We start from the raw sequence: 22,535 nt of genomic DNA, 5'->3' as shown, positions 1-22,535 counted from the left end.
GCACAATGAGCTTTTGAATCCAAATCGTATTTTTAGTATTTGAGCAGGGGATAGTTAAACCTTGCTGTGTATAATGTACACTACTGCACACTCCCACACCCTCCCTCTAAAAACACACACACACACACACACTCTCACACTGACACCAGAAACCTAATCTGTGGTCTAAGGGCGCAATCACAAACTGCAACCTGACATCAGTGCAGCCTTCAACAGCAATCCTCCAGTGGTTAGCTGTTGTTAGCCAGCTCAGCGTAGCTCAGCCCAGCGCTGACAGAGACTAACTGCTGTTTAGAGAACTCACGCTGCCTGTAAAGAGATGCCGAGTTGCCAATCCTGCCTCAAGGATACCGGAGTGGAAAACACTTATCGGCTTTACTAAACAAATAATGAAAGAGGGGCACTGCGTGACATTATGGGAAAAAGGAAAATATGACGAGCTAAACAAACCGAGAAACTTGCATTAGATCACCGATAAATGAGATGGAATATGGACTAGGAGTGCCCGTTGCAAATCCAAACACCACAACCGCAACCGGAAAATGAGCTAAAAAATTGAAATATCAAAGAGTGAAAGGCTTGTGATTTGAAAAATATACATGTTGAGTAACAAAGAAATTTCCCAGTGGAAGGAGAAGAGAAGAGAAGAGAAGAGAAGAGAAGAGAAGAGAAGAGAAGAGAAGAGAAGAGAAGAGAAGAGAAGAGAAGAGAAGAGAAGAGAAGAGATATCTGAAACCACTTGCTGGCCATCGCGCAGATGGCCAGCAAGAACAGGCCGAAACAAGGAGCCAAAGCCTTGGACTCTACTGAGGCGGAATCACCCAAGGACATGTCAGGTCTGGCCGTCGCCGCTATAATGGATGCCATCAAAGCCTCCGAGCAATCGGTCATGACAAAAATAGAAAACACTGTTACTGCATTATCGATGGACTTGCATACGAAAATTGAAAGCCTCTCTGATGAGCTACGAAGAGAAATAGCCACAGATGCCTCCCGATTTTCCCGATTTCATTAGCTGGACGTGTTAACACCCTCAAAATGACAGCATTACCAAGATTTCTGTATTTATTTCAAGCACTCCCTGTCTGGCTCCCAAAACAATTCTTTGTTAAATTAGGGAAATATATTTCAACTTTTGTATGGAACCAATCAACTCCTCGAATGAAGAAGATCTATTTGGGAAGACCTAAATTTGAAGGAGGGCTGGGCCTCCCTAATTTTCTTCATTATTACTGGGCAGCAAATATCTCCAAACTGACATATTGGGTGACGGCATTTTCTGATAAACATGGGCCTGCCTGGGCAACAATGGAACTCACCTCACATACATCAATCTCTCCAGTCTCCTTATTATCTGCTCCATTGTCAGCATGCACTAATACTAAGAATTTTTCCAATCCTGTAGTGTTTAATTCCATTAAAATCTGGATACAATTTCGCAAACATTTCAATCTTAACCAGATGAATGGCTTTTCTCCCCTGTCTTTTAATCATCTCTTCATACCCTCACAAATCGATTTGCTGGTTGGCACCGACACAGATTAGTCTTCTTTGAAGATCTATTTGACGACAAATCATTCATGTCTATTGTATTTTTACGTAAAGAGCATGATTTCCCAAAATCACACTTTTTCAGATATCTTCAAGCTCGCAGCTTTGCTTCCAAACATTTCCCTACCTACCCCAAACCTCCAAATAAAGATTCTACATAATGAGCTATTAAATTTGAATCCATCTGACAGGGGCTTAATTTCCAGGACATATATAATATTATCCAAAATATCGATCCACCAACAAGGACTAAAATACAGAAGCCTGGGAATGCGACCTAGAAATGGTAATCCCTGAGGATGTCTGGGTAAATTGCATCTCTGCTATACATACTTCCTCTATTTGTATAAGACACGGGTTAATTCAGTTCAAGGTATTCCACAGAATACATTACTCCAATGACAGACTAGCTAAAATATACCCATCTGTTAACCCCACCTGCCCTAGATGCAGTAATCCAGTTTCGTTAGGCCACAGGTTCTGGTCCTGTCCCTTCCTAGTCAATTTTTGGTCCTCCGTATTCGACTGCCTTTCAGTTCTATGTAATACACCTCTTGAACCCAACCCACTCACCACCATCTTTGGAGTAACATCAGTGGAAACTCATGCCACAAATGCACAAAAGAAAGCAATAGCATTTAGTAGCCTCATAGCACGCAGATTCATTCTCATGAATTGGAAATCCAAACCCCTCCCCCCGAGCGGGTCCAATGACAAGTTTACTAAGGTATGGTCCCCATTTATTGAATATGTAAAGGAACTGACCCTCTGATATACCATGCCACCTGACTGATGTTTCTCCTATTTAGCCTATTGCTACTATAATTAATGTCTATACATTGGACCTTTTTTTTTATTTATTTTTTTATTTAGGTATTATCTTTTCATTTATTTCCTTTACTTTTTCTTCTCTACCCTAAATGTTTCCTAATCTGCCTAATTTCATTGTTTCTTCCTTTTGAGTGCGCTCTTGGTCCCAGGGGAGGTAGGGAGGGATAATGGACTTATGTTCGTGCGAGTTCAGTATGTTTGTTCATGTGTGTATATGTTTATATAAATGTGAAACTCTTTAAATAAAGTTATGAAAAAAAAAATGGTTGTACAGTCTGGTAGACCTGGAACGTGAGGACTAGCATTCAGCCATCTCAATGTCATCTGAATATCACGCCAATAAAAGTTATTGAGACCATGAGTGTTTCAACGTTTTCTACCTGAGTTCCTGCAGTCGTCTCCTTGCTGAGGCACCTGAACAGAAAAGGCCAGCAGGTCTGGGGCCAGTAGGGACTCAGGTTTGCGGATCTCATTAAGCCAGCGGCTCATATGGAGCTCCTTGGTGTCAGATGGGCCCTGGATCAGAGGAACCAGTTTCTCCTTCAGCCCCTCCGCTGAACCTGAGACCCAAGAAGAGTAAAATAATGAATATATGCCAAACTGCCCAGTGACCCCCATTCCTCCTCAATATTGCTTTTATTTGCTCTCTGATAATCTGAATTGTCAAGAGCTTGTCCTGTGACAAGATAGGTGTATATGCTAAACAATGTAACTGCCCTAACTTTCACCCCCTCTACTGCACCTACAGCAGCAAGAAAATGGAGAGGAAAACTGGATTTACTGGAGTTACATGCATTGAAATAGCTTCTTTTTCTGATTCAGAGTGCATGAGTGTTAAAGCACCAGGTGTAAACTTAAAGCTAACTTGTCTGTTATGATGGGAAGATAGAGACATTTTAGCACACTGTTATCGAAACACTCAACATATGACAGAGTGCCTTTGGATGGAGGACCGTAGATGTCAATTTTGAATTCAGGGGGAAAAAAAACATCTCTCTTCATTGAGAGCTGGAATAGAGCTTATAATCTGCCTGACATCATAAGATGAGGACAGTGTGACCTTGTGAACTCCATGCTATGACTCTAGCTCCAATAACACGGAGATCAATGTAGTCTCTCCTTGCCATCAAAGACATGGCCTGAGCTCAATGACAGTGCCCCAGGAGAAAACAGTTGACTGAATCACATAGCTGGAGAGAATTGAAGACAAAGATTGAGAGAGAGAAGAGAGAGAGAGTGCGCAGTGTGTAAAAGTATAAGGAAAAGAAAGTAAAGGAAGAGTCTAGTCGGGCTCACTCTCTCCCTCCTACACAAGCAGTAAAGTTTTAACAGGGCACAGCTGCACACACCTGGGGTCCTGGCGCACACTTTTACAGCTCCCACGGTTCCCGAGGCGCATTTCACCGTCGCACGGCTGCACAACTTCAGCTCCACGTTCTGGACCGAGCCCTCGAGAGTCGGCGACGGGCTTGGAGATTTCACACCTAATAAAAAAAACAAAGCGAAAATGAAGTGCAGTCCGGCAGGTTTAAACACCGCTGCCGTGGCTTCGTTAAACACTTGATTGGCCTTTAATTGTTCTTGACCCCTTTCTTTCCCCCTGCTTTCTCTCCCACAGCTCTGAGAGACCAGGTGCTCTTACATACAGATATCACCAAGGCCAGGCTGAGTGTTTGGTGTTCGTTTGTTAAATGTAATGTGTGTAATGCTGAAGGTTCCCTCTGTTTCCAGGGTGAACATTCCCTTCCCAAAAGAGCCACCTTCCCACTGAGCAAAAGACGTGATTTCAACGTTGCGTCTATGCTTTAGCTCTCATATAGCCCAGGATCATTACGGCTATGTATAGACCTATTTTAGACCAAGCAGTAAATACATTATTACAATGAATAAACATCTGTAAATACCAAAAATATGCACCAGAGAAGTCCTGTAGACTAGCCTACAAGATAATTATCTGAGCACAAGAAGTCATTTCAACATTGCGTCTATGCGTAGCTCTCATATAGTCCAGGATAATATTGTCTATGTATAGACATCTAATAAACTTTCACTTTTCAACCCCATTTAAACTTAATATAGCTTAGACGGCTATGGCCATTTAGACATGTTTTAAACGTCTAATCAACGTAAAATTGCTCAGTGGGTTTGTTCCACTTTTGATTAACTTGTTGCTCTGTCTCTGTACTATGGTAATGACTCTTCAAACAATGACACATTCACATATCGTGGAAATGATCCTGCAAAGGCAGTAAAGCAGATTTTGTTACAAGATGAGTGAAGACTTGAACAGTTCCCAAAAGCTATAACCTAAAAAACTTAACATTTTATATATGCATGCTGTCATTTAGAAAGATATGCCTTCATCAGCACCTGACTGCTTAGTCCTGCTACTAATCTGAGATGCTGCTCCCCATGAAATGACTTTTCTGTTGCGTATTAATCTGTGAGTACACGCTGACAGGGTCTGGAGATTTATGAGGAGGCACTTTTTATTTGATCGTATTTTTCATCCCTCTGGAAAGTTTCCACTGAAAATATTTACAGTATGCTGATGGGCTTTTGGATGTATTACGGCAAAGTCCCAACATCACAGCCATATTGTTTTTAAAAGGTGGCCAGCAAGGATATTAAAGGAGATAAAACCCCTTAAATTGTCAAGTGCTTGTTCTAAATGTTTTACAGGTTCCCAGTAAATCCATTTAGTAGAATGACTTAAACATTAGAAGCTAAATAACAGGGACTATTAGGAGTATGAGTAATAGGCCAATATAAAAGATACATCTTTCCAAAATAATATCCAATACAGTTACGCCTGTATCCAGCTTAGCGTCAACTACAACTCACCTAACACCAGTGTTACATCACAGAGATCCTCAAGTGCTCTTCGCTCTATGATTATTTCTCTTAATGGCAGCCTAGTGTGGAAGAACCTTCCGTCTGCCATCTTTCCAAACTGAGACTGTTTGCACTGTGGCAAGGGGGGGGATTACAAACCCGCCATTATGATATGTCAATGTTATTTCTATGGTGAGAGGATATTTCAAACACATAACAGGGGGAGGAGGGAGAAACGGCTGGACGGCTAAAAGATACTGTGGGGTTTCAGGAGTTCAGTGCCAAACCGCCTGTTGAGGGGAGAGAGGAGGATCCATCCATCGCATGCTACATTCTTCCAGTTAGCTGGCACTGTCCGAGGGAATCACATCAAGCTCTTACATCACCTGTTCCAATAAGGCTTTACTTCTCAGAATAATCCCCCCTTACAGAGACAGACAGACACAGCACTTCATTTCCTACAAGTGTCCACAGCACTTCTTGACTAGGTTTACAATTTGATGGTGCTTTTTTTTATCAAGTGCTGGCCCAATAAAATGGTTTTCTCTTTTTTTATAGCAAGCATAGAGAGAAAGATACACAAAGAAAGCCAGAAAGACAGAAGGAGAAACAGCAAAGAGAAAACACAAAGGATAAAGTCATGATGGATGCCGGTGATTTAATACCCACTGGTGAGTTAGTAGGTATTGTATTAATAAGGCAGAGAGGAGCAGTGCTACCAGAGAGGCTGGCCACCCTCTGGAAGCTCTCCAGTTCATTATTCTGCAGCAGCCTCTGGAGCCCTGCCAGACCTCTGCTGTTTAAAACACAACACCAGAAAACAGAGACAGGTCTGGACATCTAGGCTTTCATCCACCTCCACCTCTTCTTCTCTGCATTCTGTTTTCCTTCTCTTTCTTATTATCATTCGTCCTCCACTATCCCCACCTCTCTTCTCCTCCCAAACCTTTCTCTCTCTACTGTGACGGATCACTCCTTTTCTTTTTTTTATGTCTCAACCACTTGAGCACTGTATAAACACAGGTAACTCGGGTGTGTTGTTTTACATCTAAATGACTCATATTAAAACAATCTGCTCACTGCTTTCATTCAACAACCCATGCCTGAATAAGAGGGGGAATACAGTGATTTTGTTTGCATTGGTTAATACTAATTGCCTAATAGTTGTTCCTAGGTTAAACAGAAGGCAGGGAGGATGGAGGGATAGAAGTATATATGCATACAGAGGACGGTTAACCAGGGGAATTACAGGCAATTGCAAAAATTGTTTGAGTCTGGCCCTGGAGGCGGGGGGGTTATAGAGGATGAGATTTGTCCTAGAAGCTTCCCTAACCGCCGACTTCCCTCCTCTCCCTCAGACAAATTACCCAGCAACCTCTTCACCTGCCGTCTGAGAGGCCCTCTAACAGCCCAGATGGAAGATGGGAACGTTAATAAGCTTCCTTCTGTCTCCCTGCTTGCCACTTAATTTGTCTCTATGTAGGTCAAACAGAGCAGCGCTGTCTGTCTATGGGCCTGCTTGTCTGTCTGTCCACTAGCTTCTCTTCCTCTACAGGACAGAAGTTCCTAAACTATTTCACCGGGGACCCAAACAAGCAACTCAATACCTCACTCTGGCAGACAGGTTCAAGATATAGCATTTTTAAATGTCACTATATCATTGTCAAATTAATTACGATATCTTGGAATAAGACCATGGTCAAGATAATTGGCAACCTCTATCTCATGGCAGTGGTATTGTTAGTGCTAGTGTTTCTCAAAAGTTTTACTGAAGAGGATAAATATGTTGGAAGTGATTTTTCCATTGCTTACACAGCAATGTGCTTTATTATAAAATGCCAAAGTATGTGCTGTATTGTCATCATATAAAATATTTTGCCATATACTGTATATCGCCATACATCATTATATTGTGGCAGTCCATGGAACTACCTGTAACTGCAAAAGAACTCAGAAGTAAATTGTGGAGTGAAAATGTTTATGTTAAATTTTCACAATAATCCTTATTATACACTGCTCAATGAGGAACAGACACAATTTGTAAAAAATGATTTTCTCAAATCCTGTACACTGTGATGAAGTTTGACAGCGTACAATTACAGGGGAGTGAAGCGTCTCATCCTTGACTGACTTGAATTTGCCTCTTAGTGCCCACAGCCTTGTGGTCATAGTGTTACTCTTTTGAAGTAGTTACCAAACCAGAGTTAGGCCCAAAGTCAAATTTGGTCACTGGTATATAGTTTAAGAAACCAGGCACAATGTTTTTGAATATTTTTCACTCTATCGTTCTCTTTACTCCAGTCTAGACCCCATCTTATTTGTTCATGTCTAACAGATGAATGGGATTTCTCAGCAGAAACCAGTGAACAGAGTTGAGTTACTATATGGGCCATCTGTGGAGAGGCACATATGTGTAAGCTCTCACACACACACACACAGACACACAGACACACAGACACACACACAGACACACACAGACACACACACACACACACACACACACACTGAGCCCCTCCATCATGTCAGTGGAACCTACAGCACTAGGTTTGGGGGTATTTGAAGTGATCCCCTACCAGAGAAAGTTAGTTAAGGGGGAAGACATGGGCACTACATATGGCTATGCTCTCCTCTCCCGCTGGAAACGATACACACATACTGACACAGCGCTAGACATTTGGTGATATTATTGAGTGTGTCTCAGTGCACCTCAAAAGCACCTGAGCAGCACCCAAGAGAAAACAGGTCCCCCTCCAAAGACCAGAGCCATACTGGATTATGGATATCCAGATCCAAGGACCATTTGGCCCTTTTCAGAACAGCTCTGAAGGAAAAATGAAGAATGAGTGGGCTTCCACAAAGACTGACTGCTCCCTGGAGTCACTCATTCATACTGGAGAAGATGGAGATGTTAACAGAGCAAGCCAATCTGGAACATGACAGAGGCCATTCCTCTGAGTCTGTTGCTCTTTGATAAATGGCACTAGGAGTATCACTATAACATATCCCCTTGCCCACATAGACGTCCTAAAGGGCAGTGTGCACCTGCTGAGGGGGGGGGGGGGCCTCTGGACAATGCTTTGGCCAGCTGTTAGCCTATAAAAAAAGAGGGGTGCACAGGAAGGAGGAAAAAACACAAGGGCTAGTTTGTAGACTGGTGGTGGTATTCAGCTTTCTGTGTGTATATGTGTATAAGAGTGTGTCTATTGAAGGCAGGCAGGCGTGTGTGTGTGTGTGTGTGTGTGTGTGTGTGTATGTGTGTGTGTGTGAGTGTGGTGCTGTTATTTGTCGAGCTAGGGCAGGTGCAGGGAGTACATAAACACACAGCTAGGGGCCAGAGGCTAAGGCACTCCATCAAACACTCTCAGGGCACCCATGGGCAGCTGGATTTGCCATCCTGAACGCCCGCTGGAGGAGGAGAGAGAGTGGGAGAGACAGAGGGACAGAAAGAGGGAAGGAGGAGAATAGAGAGACTAAGGGGAGAAGGGGAACAGAATGAAGGAAAGAAAGTTAGAAGGCCAGAAAGCAAGAAAGCAAGAAAGAAAGCAAGAAAGCAATAAAGAAAAAAAAAGCAGGATGGGGAAAAATTGAAAAATGGAGAGAAATGCATCACACAGATGAGGCAGTATGAGATGTGGATGCAACATTTTTGCAACCACGCTTTCTGCATACCTGAATAGTTGGGTAATTTGTGTGTACACATGTCTCTGTACGTATGTGTGTGTGTGTGTGTGTGTGTGTGTGCGTGTGTGTGTGTTTTACAGGACATCTGTGTACTTGAAAGCCATGTTTTGCACATTCCAACATGTCCTGCTCTCACTCCTTTGAGGAATGGTATGGGAAAATTGTCCGCGCTCTAACGCTGGACCAGGCAAGTCTACATTCTAAAACAAGGAGCTCAGTGTTTGCATTAGCCTATATTTCATTAAAAAGCTGTGATAATACCTCAAAAATAATAAACTTTTCCACAACGATCACTTCCAATGCTATGAAAACCTCAACTTGAGGAGGGACAAGGATAAGGGTTTGAGTTTTTTTGAGGAAATAAGCCTGGATATTCACACGGGAACCCTGAAATCTTATAAGACGAAGAAGGGGGAAAGCAGAAGGCCTCCTCTCTGTGTGAAAAGGTTTTTAATGTCTGCTCCGGCACTTCAGGAAGCAGCCAGCGGAGCCATTAAATGCTGATGCAGAACCTGTAACTGTCTCTACTGCTAGAGGAGTGGCCAAGGTACCAAGAGAGCTAAATCTGGCGCTGGGCCCATGCCAGCTAGAGAGCTGACAGAAAGACAGGTTGATGCAGAGATGGAAAGAGGAGGAGATACACAGGCATGTATAGAGAGACAGGTAGAGCCAGCAACTATCCTGCAAGATAGTACAAAATAGGAAGGGCTGAGGAAGGGAGCATGGACCCATACCAGGTAGAGGGCTGACAGAAAAGACAGAGATGGCAAGACAGGCAGGATAAGATGGACACAAATGGGCAGTAGTGTTGAGCGTTGGACAAATTCATTAGGGATCTGCGATGTACTGAATCCATCGCTGGTGGAAATTCCTGATTAAAATGACCTTGATCTTTGGTCATTTAAAATGTAGCCAAGTGCAAGACACTCAAACGTAGAAGCACATGTACGGACAAAAAATGATGCTCAAGTTGATTTATAATTTATTTGGAGCCAGCACAGAAGGTAATATAAACATAGCTGACATTTCCCAGCGCCTTCCTCAGAGTGTGCTGGTTTTGTCCCATTTGAGTGTCTTGTGGTATTGGGAATGCACCCCAATACATCATGGATCACTTTTATATGTGATGACGATTGCTTGACAGGAGGATGCACACTATCGCCGAACCCTAATGGGCAGGTAGATGGACAGAAAGACAGACAGAGGGGGAGAGAGAACCAAAAGTACAAAAAGCAGTAATTCTGGCAAAGGGCCCACAGCAGCTAGAAGGCTGACAGAAAAAGAGGTAGACATAGACAAGTTGGGTAGGCCGAAAGCAGCCAGCTGAGCCATTAAGTGCTGATGCAGAAACAATAACTGTCTCTCCTGAGTCAGGAGGGGCTGAAGTAGAGACAGTAAGTAGGAGCAGGAGGTCTCCTGGCACCTTGCCCAGCACTGACACACAGCAAACAGACAGACACAGGCAGAGGGAGTGGGACAGGGAAATAGACAAGGTGAACCAGCAGTGGTTTGCCCTGCAGCAAGAAGCGAGAGAGCAATGGCAGTGGACAAAATAAAGCTACAGGAGAGACTATCTCTCTCTTAACAACTCTTAACAAAAAAATCTCTTTCAGAGACCTTTTTGGAGTTGTAAAGATCCCTTTAAAAATGCATGAAATGTTCCAAATTACCTGCATTAAAAAAGTGCAATATTTTCATAGGAATAAAGGTCCATTTTGCTACTCTCTAGCCCCAACTGATACAAAATCATAGTGATTCAACCTATACCTAGTTAATGAAAGCCTTAAAATTAGCTGTTGTAGGTCTTTCCCAGGAAAAATACACTGGCACCCAGGAAGTGATTTACATTTCTGGCAGCAGCAACAGTGATTTGTTTAGAGTAAGTAGAAGAAGAACTGGGTAGCTAGCAATAGCTGTGATAGCCACCATGGCTGAACAGACAAAGAAAAGAGTGCCACTTGCAGAAACTCAAGCTTCATGAACAGAAAGAACCTTCCTTTTTTTGTATGTAGTAGGGTGAACAGACAGAGATATGAGTAGATGAAGTAGATGGAGAGAGAGTGGGAGACAAGGAGGCAGACAATATTGCAAGTCGGCAGAGAGATGTGCATGTAAACAAGTGCACACAAACAGAAACGCGCACACACACACAGCTTGGCAGACAAAGAGCAAGGCAAGCTGGAGGGCAGAGCTCAGTGGGTGGGGTGATGTTAAAATGCTGAGCCTCCCTGTGCTGCTTGCAGCCCATTGGGTAGAGGTTAGAGTGGTGCGATATGCTGGTGGCAATTGCTGCCTATAGAGGTCTTGATAGAAAGACTGTGACTGGGGGGGGGGGGGGGGGGGGGGGGCGGGGGGTTGGTGGTAGCGGAGGTTGGGGGTCTAATTTCCATGATTACCATCCCCTCCAGGTGCTGCCTGCCTTTCTGTCTTTCTGTCTGCCCGCTAAAACAGTGACACATGTTCTCCGCTCATTCAAACCCTGGTTCTCTCTGCCACCGAATTACCACAATTAAGGAGTCTTCATGCGGAAGCAATTTGGCCAACACTAATGGGCCTAGGCAGTGGGGTTTGGGAGACAGTGAGGGAGGAGGGGGAAGAGGGAAAGAGGGAAAGAGAGAATGAGATGCAGAATGAAAGAGAGAGAAAGAAGGAGTTACAGTGCAACAAGTGAGAAAGAGAGATAGAGAGAGAGAGAAAAAAACAGACGTGTGTTGAGTGATAGAGAAACATGTACAGTGACATCGAGAATTCCCGCATTGCCACTTGTAAGGAGGCGATTAGCCAGTGGTGAGATAGGCCATTAAAACACAGTTCTGGATGAGTGGGCCTGCCTCTCAATCTCCCATAGCCCCAGCCTAATGCTGCCCTGACACATTTGGTTAGCATAAGAAACAGGGGCATTCTGGCTTTGAAGCGGCAGCCAGGGTGGAATGCCAGTGTGGTTCCACCATGAGAGAGATGCTCGAAACAACAGACCGCAGCTAATGACGCTAAACCAGCCCCTCCGTCGCTGAAATGTAACTCCGGATTACTGCTCTCTGTCTGTTCCTGACTCTCAAACTCTGTGCGACTCTTTAACTCACTCTCACTCTTTTTCACGGTCTTTCTCCCCCTCTATGAAAGAGAAGAAAAGAGAAACCCGGCAGAGAGTTTTTGTTTATCAATAATCCACTGAGATCAATATTTATGCCCCAGCTTTAAAGGGGCTGACTATCTGTGTGTGGTGGTAGCCAAGTCGTGACTGGGGTTTTGGTGCTGCCGAGGCACTTCAATGGGAGTTGCAGTGGAAATTTATGGCCTTGTGACGTGGAGCTATGTGCTCAGTCGGCACTAGTCACTACCCTTAGAAGGGACAGTTGGTTCACAGCAGGGAGCCAGCTCTGCAGACACTACCAGATGAAATAAATACAAACAGATTTATTTGGGGGTGTCATTGATTCAGGGGCTTAATAACATTCAGTGCAGTCTGCTGTGGTGTGGATGCTATAAAGCCCGTTCTGCTTACATCTCGTTTCATGCCTCAATGACGCTCTGCCTTTGATGTCTAATTGGTGATCATCATTCAGCTAAAGTGCCGAGAAGTTTGCAACTTCAACATGTATATCAGTACCATATATTATGTAGGCCTACTGCTCTATATAATCTACCCCTAATTCGTCTACGCACCTATAACTTCAGGATGAAAGTAAAGGCTTGTGCTAACTCGGTCTTTTCAGCTAAACCTCGTTTTCATGCTTCATTGATGCTCCTTGGCCGTTGTTTTTCTGCTTTATGATGATTTCACATTATTGCAAACATTATTTTCCTCATTTAGTTACTTTCACAGTTAATGTGGTATAATAGCACCTTTACATTTATTCAATCCAGAGTGGGCGATACATCTGAAAATGCAATACCTTTTGTTCTCCTTATTCTGCACACCTTGACTTGTCTCGCTAGGTCTGTTTAACACATTACCTATTGATGACACACTGTATGGGCCTACAAGACCTTTCCACCATAACGTTGTTTCATAAAACAAGGCTGCAGGGGGTTTTCATATCATATTCCTATTTTATCCTCCACGGGGGAGATGAATCTAGCGTTCAAGGTCAGAATGACGTCAGCTCAAAGTTAAAGAACGTTCTGCTCAACCCATGCTTAGACAGCTCGCTTAACTGCTATACTGTACTACCAACCATGCCAGCCAGGTTCCTAAAAAGCATTGTAGATCTTTGGGATCAACTGAAGATCTAACTGCTATTCTGTGCCAATGGTATATTGGATTTAGTGGTAGGAAAGATGCCTCTGAGAAACCCATCACAGATAAAAGATTAGACGTGGAACCCAAGCTCCCAGATCCTGCACTGGGATCATCCCTGTTCTCCAACATGCCTGGAATCACATCTTATTTCCCATGACAGAACAGTGGGCTACCATTCAAAGCAACAGCAGAGAGAAAATCCTTGGCGCACTCTCAGTTGACTTCTGATTCCTTTTAAATATCATCTTTCGCCAGGAGCCTGCGGACGGTGTGAGGAAAGGGGGAATGATGAATGGAGAAGGATGGTGAGAAATGACAAGCCTGATGTCCCCTGATGAGTGCCTGACGTCACCCGCCAAGGGGTGTGTATGTGTGTGTGTGTGTCTGTGTGTGCAAGAGGTTGTTTGGTAGGGGTTGACGGAGATTTCAGTTGATGGAGAAGCGGACCTCAGGCTCTTCATATGTCCCTCTCATCTCTTTAAACATGTATAAATATCCATGTAATCAGATGTCCAAATGCGGGACAACGCAACACAACAAACTTCTGTTTTCCATCGACTTCCTTGGCTTCTCTCATTAGCTCTAGACTGAAGTGAGGGACAGAGAAAGAGCAGAGAGCTTCAGGAAGACAAAAGAAAAGAGGAAGGCCTGAGTCTGGATTGACTTAAAACATCATCACGATCTGCCAGGAGTGGAGTGAGGGCCGTCTGTGGCTCATTGAAGTTTTCATTGACAAGAACCGTCTCAAGTTCCATCCGAGATTTATTTATCGGTTCTCTGATGCTGACACGACGTGTTTTTAATGTCAGAAATAAGGTTGCATATGGATGAAAAAGCCCTCTCTCTTTCCTCTCCCTCTTGCTTTCTTCCTGCCCTGATGTCAATCCGTGAAGCGGACAAGCAGACAGGCAGAAATTCCTCCCAAACCAATAAGTTACCTCTTCAAAGACGCACGGATACTTGAATGAGAGGCCAGGCCGTGGTGAAACAGACATCTCAGGGTTTTCATTAAGCTTCCCATCTCTTTACTGACATTTGTGACAACCACAGACCATGAAAAAAGGCTCTTGTCCTCCCTTCTTTCACTTTCTTTGTGGAACAATGAAATGGAGTATCAAAATAATCTCCATGAGCTAAGTGTATGAGCCCATTATGTGACAGGGCAAAGCTGCATGTTCCTCTGGCTTGTCTTGAGTAATAGATGGAGAACATTAAGGCTGTGTGTAAGGAGGCCATGTCAGCCAAAATCTGCACAGGAAAACAGTGGAAAAATGAGTGGAGTGCAACCTCCCCTGTTCAGCCTCATAGCCAGGACTATGCTACCAACAGCTGCTCAGTGGCGAAAGAGAGAGAAAAGAGTGGAGAGGGGTGAAAAGGAGGGAAAGGAAAAGATAGATGAGTAAGTTCAAGGACCAGACGGCATAAAACGCACAACACACCAGGTATCAGTTTACGGAGGTGACAAAGTAATATGAAAATGGACACTTTTCTCCCTTCCAATAACACAGGGCTATTATCGACACTTATTGTGCCGTGGCGTCACAGGGGGATTTGCGTCAGACCCGTACTCCTGAAGGCAGCTAGATCACAGGGACGTGAAGTGCTGGCCGTGACAGCAGAAGCCTTTTTCATGCAGTGCAAAAATGCGTAAAAACTGTTGTTGACATGGCCCTCTAAGAGATCCCATTTGTTTCGAAGCAATGGGAAATATCAGTGTGAAGAAAAGTATAAATAAGTCTCTCTGACGTAACCTTGATCGGTCTTGGGCCTTTTTTTCCACTCCTTTCTCTCATTTTTTTCTCCACCCCCCCATTGTATGTGCAGGGGGAACTTGTAAAAACAAAAGTCTTGTTTTAATAATGATACTGTTATGAGTGAGAGCACAAGTCCTGGACTATTATTATCAACATGCTTCTAGCCGCTATGCAATGAGAGCATGGGCGCACTGTATCCAAACATTCTTGCCATCATTTGCCTTAAATGGGATCGTATGCTGTGAGTTCAGGAGCGCATATGGGATTTGCTGAAGAGATGGGGGTGTGCAAGCATATCTGTGTGTATGCGTGTGTCTCTCTTTATGTGTGTCTGTCTAACCTGACACTCAATTAGGTGCCAAAGGTGGGTTTAATAAAGGCAGGGCCAGAGAGCCAATGGCCAGTTGTGTTTGTTAAGTGTTTCCGTTCCGTCTCCTCACCAACACTGACACACACCTCAGCTTTCTGTGTCCATACTTGGCCCTGCCCCAAACACTCACATCTGGGCACTGAGGTCTACCCCACACCCCCAATCTCTTTCTCTTTTTCCTTCTTTCTTTCTTTCACTTTTCCCTTTTTTTTCCTTCTCTTTCATTTTTCATTCTGCTCATTCATTCTTTCTCTCTCTCTCTCTCTCTCTCTCTCTCTCTCTCTCTCCCTCTTCCTCTTTCCCCCTGCATCTGTCATGCTAAAGTTATGTCACAGCTCGTATATCACCCAGCAATCATCTAGAGCAGGTCTGGTGACCACCACCGACCAACTTCTACCAGACCTGAGCAGGCTAACCTTGACACCTTCACCCCCTCTCTCTCTTTCTGGTCTCTCCCAACTTCCTCGCCCTCCCTAGACCACCATAGAGCTCTGCAGCCAGAAGACCAGCTGCCCAAGCTGCATTAGGGTTGAATCCATCGCCGGTGGAAATTCCTTTGCCTAATTTTTGCTGATTTAAATTGCCTTGATCTTTGGTAGTTTAAAAATGTAGCCTAGTGCAAGACACTCAAATGGGGAGGCAAATCCAAGGACAAAAATTCAACACAGAAGGTAGCCTAAACACAGCCGACATTTCCCAGAGCCTTCCTGGCTTTGGCCCATTTGAGTGTCTGGTGCTACTGCTTCCTATTGGGAATGCACCACCACCTCATACTTGTTTGTCATTTTATTTCTTGACCCCTTATTTCATGAGGACTTATGCTATAATATAAAATGTAAAAATGACACTTCATTGTGCATTTAAAGATCCAGTCCCTGACCTGGTTGGAGTTCAAGCACAGGTTCCAGAGTGGTTTATTTAGGGAGGACAGGGACTTCAGATAATACAAAAAACTGAGCTTGTCTTGAATGAGTGAAAAATCACTATAAGAGTTAGGCTTACTGTAACTGTCACTCTGATATGGCTCAGAAACCAAAACCATTCTTCCTCAAGACCATTTCAGTTCATTGAGAAGTCTTTGTGGTGAATATCAATGATCTTGGAGTCAGATGTTACTCAGCTACAACTCCCCTTCAGGCAAATTACAGAGAGAAGAAAAAAAAAAAAAAACAGGCTACGAAGCATTTCCACCGCTGGCTGTGTATAAAAGGAATGGACGGGCCAAATCATCCATCTTTTATAATGAGTTGTCTGCAGTTCCTCTAAATCTGGAGGATCCCGGCCACTCTCTGTGTCGTCTGGAGGGTTTACTGCCATGTCACGGATGCGAGGCCACGACCAAGATGGTTAATTTCTGTTTGATCAACAAGACAAAGAGCGGAAATGCACAAAATGCAGACACACACATATCACAAGCATGCATGCAGGGATGCAAATGCAAACACACACACACACTATAGACAAACACTCATGTTTAGACACACACATGTCTAAACAGACACTGTATACATGCAGACAGACTACAAATACTCCCATGCACACACACACACACACACCAATTCACTCCTATCTAACCATCTTCCGCCTGTCTGAGGCAAAATTTAAAGCACAAGGACAAGAAACAACCACATCGCTCTCCTCCAGCCAGAGTTGTACCATCTGCAGGTTTAAGAGCGGTTTAAGAGCGCTTTGTGAAACATCACTGTGTACTGAGTTATAAATACATCTGTTAAAATTAAAAGACTCTGGCAATAGTTTTCAGGTCTTACGGGGACACGACTGAATGAATCAAAATCCAATAAAGCTATCATCAAAGGGAAAAAGATGACCATGGGAGGACATGTCTGCGTGCTCACGGGAATGTAGAAACTAGGGATGGGTCATAAAATACAAATTTTAGAATATTTGTTCCCTGGGATCAATGTAAACTTTTTAAATTTGGCTGTTAACATCCATTTAAATATTGAGTTATGCCATTAAAATAATTTTAAGCAGAAGGTAATTAACTGACTCTTTCTGTCCATAATCAGCTTTTTTTGTCCATAGTTGTGCACATCCCTAGTAGAGATTCAGATTCAGATTCATCCTGCATCCCCCTACATACTCTTATGCACACACACATGCTCTACACACATACAAACACAATGGCATGCAGACTCAGGCAGTGTGTGGGAGGACGCTGTGGTCAGTGTGTCGCTGAATCTGAGGTTAGCAGTGGCTAGGAGCAGCAGTAGGCAGAAATTACTGGCTCGTTTCTACTACTATTACTACTACTACTGCTACTATGGTTGCTACTGCCAACCACCAAAGTATCCTGGAGGTAGAAACAGAGAGGACATGCGAGAGAGGCAGCGACAGGACAACGACAGGAAGAGAGGAGAGAAAGAAAAACAAATACAGGATTGGAGATGGGGACAGATGAGGAGGTGAGAGAACGAATGGAGCAACATACAGGGACAAATGAGAAAGATAGAGAAGAAAAGAGGAGAAAGGAAAAGAAAATGAATAGAGGGAGACAGAAAGAGCAGCATAGAAATGATATAAAGAAAGAAAGGAAGAAAACAAAGAGCAGGCTATGTTACAGAAAAAAATGAGAGCAGTATGGAGAGCGAGTGAGGGAATGCAGCAGGGCAGAGCTGAAGAAAGAGGCATGTAGAGTTGTTGTAACCCTCGCTGGGCAGCTGACAGGGCTATGGGCCAGGGGGCAGGCACACACACACACCTCCCTATAGACCACCTATCCATTTTCACTAGACAACCAGACACATAAAGTATGACATACTGTTTTCTGCAGAACTCACCAATAAAATACAACACTAGTGTGAGCTCCTCGGGGGGGGGGGGGGGGGGGGGGACGGGGGGGGACGGGGGGGGACGGGGGGGGGGGGGGGGATGGGGGATGGGGCAGAAACTTGGAATAATGTGTCACCACAGAAAACTCTGCTCATGTCCAAGCCGAGCTGACTACAGCAGAACTGGAAACCAATGCAAGGCTGCAGACAGTTGTGTGACAAACCAAACCATCACGCAAAAGGCAGTGACTGACAACATCTGATTCTCGGGGAAAAATAAGATTTTACGGTTTGTTTTCTGATTTCACTCAATCTTCTGCAGGCTTGCAGACCAAACATAGGCTACATCTTTTTGTGCTGCTCGCTGGGTTTCTGTTGTGGCTGCCACTGAGCAGCACAGTAACTCAAGGTCTTACAAGTCCTAACGGCTGTGTTCCAGTCAGCTGCAATGACTTTAAGTCTCTTGACTGTTGCTTTTATCTGAGTCCACCAATGAAAGCAGAGAGAGAAACTTTCCAGATTAGTTCCAATTTCTTTTTTTTTATTTTGAAGAACATTTAACAGTCTGTCAGTACCTTGAGATTAAAACTGAAGCTTTGTAGAGTTTTTTCCCCTGCTGAATTGTGGAATTTCCTTTGGAGAGAGAATGAAATCTCGTACCCAAGTGGCTCCCCCGCAAAGGACACTGACCATCTGTGTTATCAGCTAGGCCTCGATATGAAACACCTTCTACTATTGAAAAAAACCCCAAACATCAAACGGAGAGCGAGGAGGGAGGAGTGACTTGAGGAATGAAAAAAAGCACGTGTTCAAACAGCTTTTGTCTGCCATGTTGAACAGTCGGCCTCAGCGTGTGTCAGCTCCGTCCTGGCAAAGGCCTGATCGGTATTGGTTGGTGACACAGGAACCAACGCAGAACTAATTTCTGGATCCAGATCTGAATGTTCTGAACGTTCTCCCAGACCCACAGCTATTACCAGAAACAGTTGCAGCCAGTCAGCCAGTAAGTCACACTAGGGGAAACAACGCAGCCACTGCTAAGATGGCAAACACTTTTACCGCACAGAGGGCCAGAAAAGTGGCTCCATGTTAGCAGTTAAACATTTACTCCAATATAGTCCCCACATTTAACATTCAATGGCTTTAAAGACTGTAAAATAAAGAGCACTGACTTTAGTGGGCTTTTCATCAGGAGTTACTACAGTAAGGGCTTCTTGGCTAGCTCCCTGGCTTTGCCTTAGCCGAGCGGAAAACCCAGAGGAGTCGAGAGCGGTAGAGGAGAGGAGACAAGAGGCAGGGGGAGGAGAGGTGAGGAGAGAAGAGGAGAGGAGAGGAGAGAAGAAGAAAAGAGGAGAAAAGAGAGTGAAGGAGAGTGGAGGGAAGTGCAGCACAGCTAGGAGTGAGTGGGAAGGCAAGCAGCCAGCAGAAAACAGCAGGCCAGGTCCCATCATGACGTTACAGTGTGGACACGACCACAGTGGCCACAGGAACCAAAACTATTCAGCAAGGTTGCATTGGGTGTGCAGACAGAGGTCCACTACAGCACTCACAGTTCACAGCAGTTCACTCTTCTCCTCACTTTCCTCCTCCTTTTCTTTCTTCTTGCCTCTTCTCCTCTTTTTCCGTTTCTCCTCCACACTTAAGTTGTCACACCAAAGATTGATAGGGATTGGGACAGCTAACATCTTCCTAAAGGCCTACGAGTGTCACCACAATTTCAATAGCAGATACAGCACTAGGTTATATCATAGGAACTATTGCTGAGTTTTTTCCCCACTAAACATATACTTACACAACACATCACCTCTTCCCCTTCACTCTCTTGCCTTCTAAACCCCAACTCTTTCCCCCACTGCTCTTTTTCTAACCTGCCAGCACAGGGACCAGATGTGCAAATGTTTCTCCATGTTGCTATTCAAGTCCTGTTCCAAGAGCAGAAAGGCAGAGCGAGGGAGAGGAATATTTGACTTCACTCCACGGGAGACCAGTTTCATAAATTTTGGCGGCTACACAACGGTGAAAAAGGTAGCTGGGCTGGCTTGGCCGGGGGAGAATGTTGACGGCATACCCAACAACATGATCCTAATGAGTTGGAAAATCCCTGGCCCTCCAGAGGACTGTCCAGATGCTACCGTCATGAGAAACGCTACTGTTTTATTGAATTCAGCCTCCCCTCCCCTTCTTTAACAAGGGGCAAAATTTATTATTTGACCATTAAGGCATCCTAGGCGACATGAAGCGTAAAACAGTTTTAGAGTTAATTTGCCCACGGCTGCAGGTCCAGTACCCCACACTGGGCCCAAGGCAAGTGTGTGTGTATGCAAAAGTGCCTTGCGTGCACATGTGCATATTTGGGGACCCAACGTTGGATATCAGCCGTGGCCCCTGGTATGGGATCTGCAGCCAATTTGCCCCCGCTAGCTCACTAGCTGCTATCAGGTTGACTTGTTTTGAGTGAACACTAGTCTGGCACATGATGTGCTGAGGCCTGAGAAATAACTGTAAAACTTCTCATAACAGAGTCAATTCACTTTAAGCTCCAGCCAGTTCCATATATCTCCCTTGACAGTTTACTGGTACTGAGGAACAAGCTTTATTTTATAGAGAACTAAACAAACAAAGGACAGTAAATGTACTTTATGGAAAAAAAAGGTTTTCATAAAACAATCATGCTGATGACTGCAATAACATCTAATAGAATAGTCTAAGAGAGAACAGATGAGTTAAGTGATTCAGCTTGTTGCTTGACAAAGACCATGCCTGGTTGAAAAGCTGCACAGAAAGAACCGCTCAAGGAAGCATTAATCTCCTGTGTGGGTATTTTTCTTTTTCCAAGTGATTCAGCTGCTGTGGTAGAGTAATAATTGTTCAGTAATTATGAACACACAGAAAGAGACAAGGAGCCTAATCTCAAGTTGAGTAATTATGAATAAGCACACACACAGGAGAAAAAGAGCCTAATGCCATGTTCAACATACTACTCTATGATATCGCTGACCCCCTTCTCTTCACACACCTCGTCACTCGTCTGTCGTCAGGAAATCCAATACACAACCCAACAGCAGGGTGTCAGTGGGAACAGAGACAGGTCAGGGGTCAGACTTCATACCCACACACACACACACACACACACACATAAATACATACACCCTACCTCACACACAAAGCCCCAACCACACGCGCGTTATGACTTCTAGAGTGGGCTTGAACGCTGACGGATCGTTTAGATGGTAGAACTGTGTCACAGTAATATTTTTCCTATTCCCAGTCAAAAGTAGTGTAACAATAACTATTTAAACTTCAGAAATAATATTATATCTGACTTATGCAAAACTATGGTTATTCCCATCCCCCGATTAATTTCCTCATAATCAGTCGTCTCTCTCTTTCAGGTGATGCAGGCACGCTGCAACCAGTGTGGATGGAAAAAATTAGTGACATTTACATTACAGGGTGGAAACATTCCTCCTAGTCTACTACTGATTTTACTGAACAAAAGGATAACAACAACAGTCCTGATTTCCGATTTCCAGAGAGGATGCAATCGCCAATTTGAGGTAATGGAAAAACATTATAACAAATAATTATAACAATTATTGCTCCCAGGGAGTAATAAGTAAAGTAATGATAAATTACTTGGTAAGAATTGGAATGGTAATAAATTACTATTTTGAGCCCAACACTGATTGGGTCGTAGGCCTATTCCTGCTCTTCTCTACCTTCTGTTTCGTAATTAAAGTAAGAAGAAATGGGGATATGGGGGTGGTGGTAGGGTAGAGGTTGGAGAAGCGGGCTTGTGACCGGTAAATCCTGGGTTCAAATCCCCAGACCAGCTGAGAAGACATGAGTGTGAAATGAGTCAAGGTTTCCCCTCCCTCAACAACTACCGTTGAGGCGCCTTTGAGCAAGGCACAAACCCCCAACTGCTCCAGTGGAGCTGCTCAGTGGCCAACAGTAGAAGACAGTGGTTGTACTGGACAGCTATCAGCTGTGAATTAGGACATCGCTGGAAAAGAGCAAGCATGCTCAGTCAACTTTCCCTGGATACATAAAGAAGTCATGGGGTCTGTTGTAGAGCGTGTTGTTTACCTGGAGCTTTATAGACCTCATTGAGCAGGCCCTCGCTGAGTGTCAGTGGGGCTCCATTCATCACGCTGTGGGTCCAGCTCTGGCAGACTGCCTGGAGCAGCAGGGTCTGGGCCCGCGTGGCCTGCACCGTGAAGTGGGGAAGCTCGAAAATGCACTCAATGGTGGGCACTGAAGACCTCTTGGTCCTGCCGGGCAGGGAGCAAGGGAACAAGAGAAGAAGAAAGACACGGTTAGATCAACAATAGTACACGCCAGAACAACGAGAGAAAGACAATGATATATCAGGAATAATAAACGGAAGAATGGAGAGTTGCATCTACGCACACGTACACACACAGAGACAGCACTGAATGAAACGGACACCGGTGGAAACAAATGGTTCAGAACTT

At 44.2% G+C, this 22,535-nt stretch overlaps 1 protein-coding gene across 1 annotated transcript in view; it reads right to left on the bottom strand.

The window, feature by feature from the left end:
• Positions 1-22,535, bottom strand: part of LOC139641993 (intermembrane lipid transfer protein VPS13B) — a 333,765-nt gene that overhangs the window by 255,622 nt on the left and 55,608 nt on the right. Inside the window, exons 16-18 of the mRNA XM_071516677.1 lie at positions 22,147-22,331; positions 3,732-3,866; positions 2,763-2,942 (exon numbers count right to left, since the gene is read on the bottom strand). Of these exons, the coding sequence (XP_071372778.1) occupies positions 2,763-2,942; positions 3,732-3,866; positions 22,147-22,331 (500 nt within the window). The remainder of the gene's footprint in view (positions 1-2,762; positions 2,943-3,731; positions 3,867-22,146; positions 22,332-22,535) is intronic.

The sequence above is a fragment of the Centroberyx affinis genome, unplaced genomic scaffold, assembly GCF_046629955.1.
Source record: "Centroberyx affinis isolate AG114_WGS23_722 - 3 ecotype Tasmania unplaced genomic scaffold, CSIRO-AGI_Caff_v1 ptg000423l_1, whole genome shotgun sequence".
NCBI lineage: Eukaryota > Metazoa > Chordata > Actinopteri > Beryciformes > Berycidae > Centroberyx > Centroberyx affinis.
This window is presented reverse-complemented; position numbering and strand designations above follow the sequence as displayed.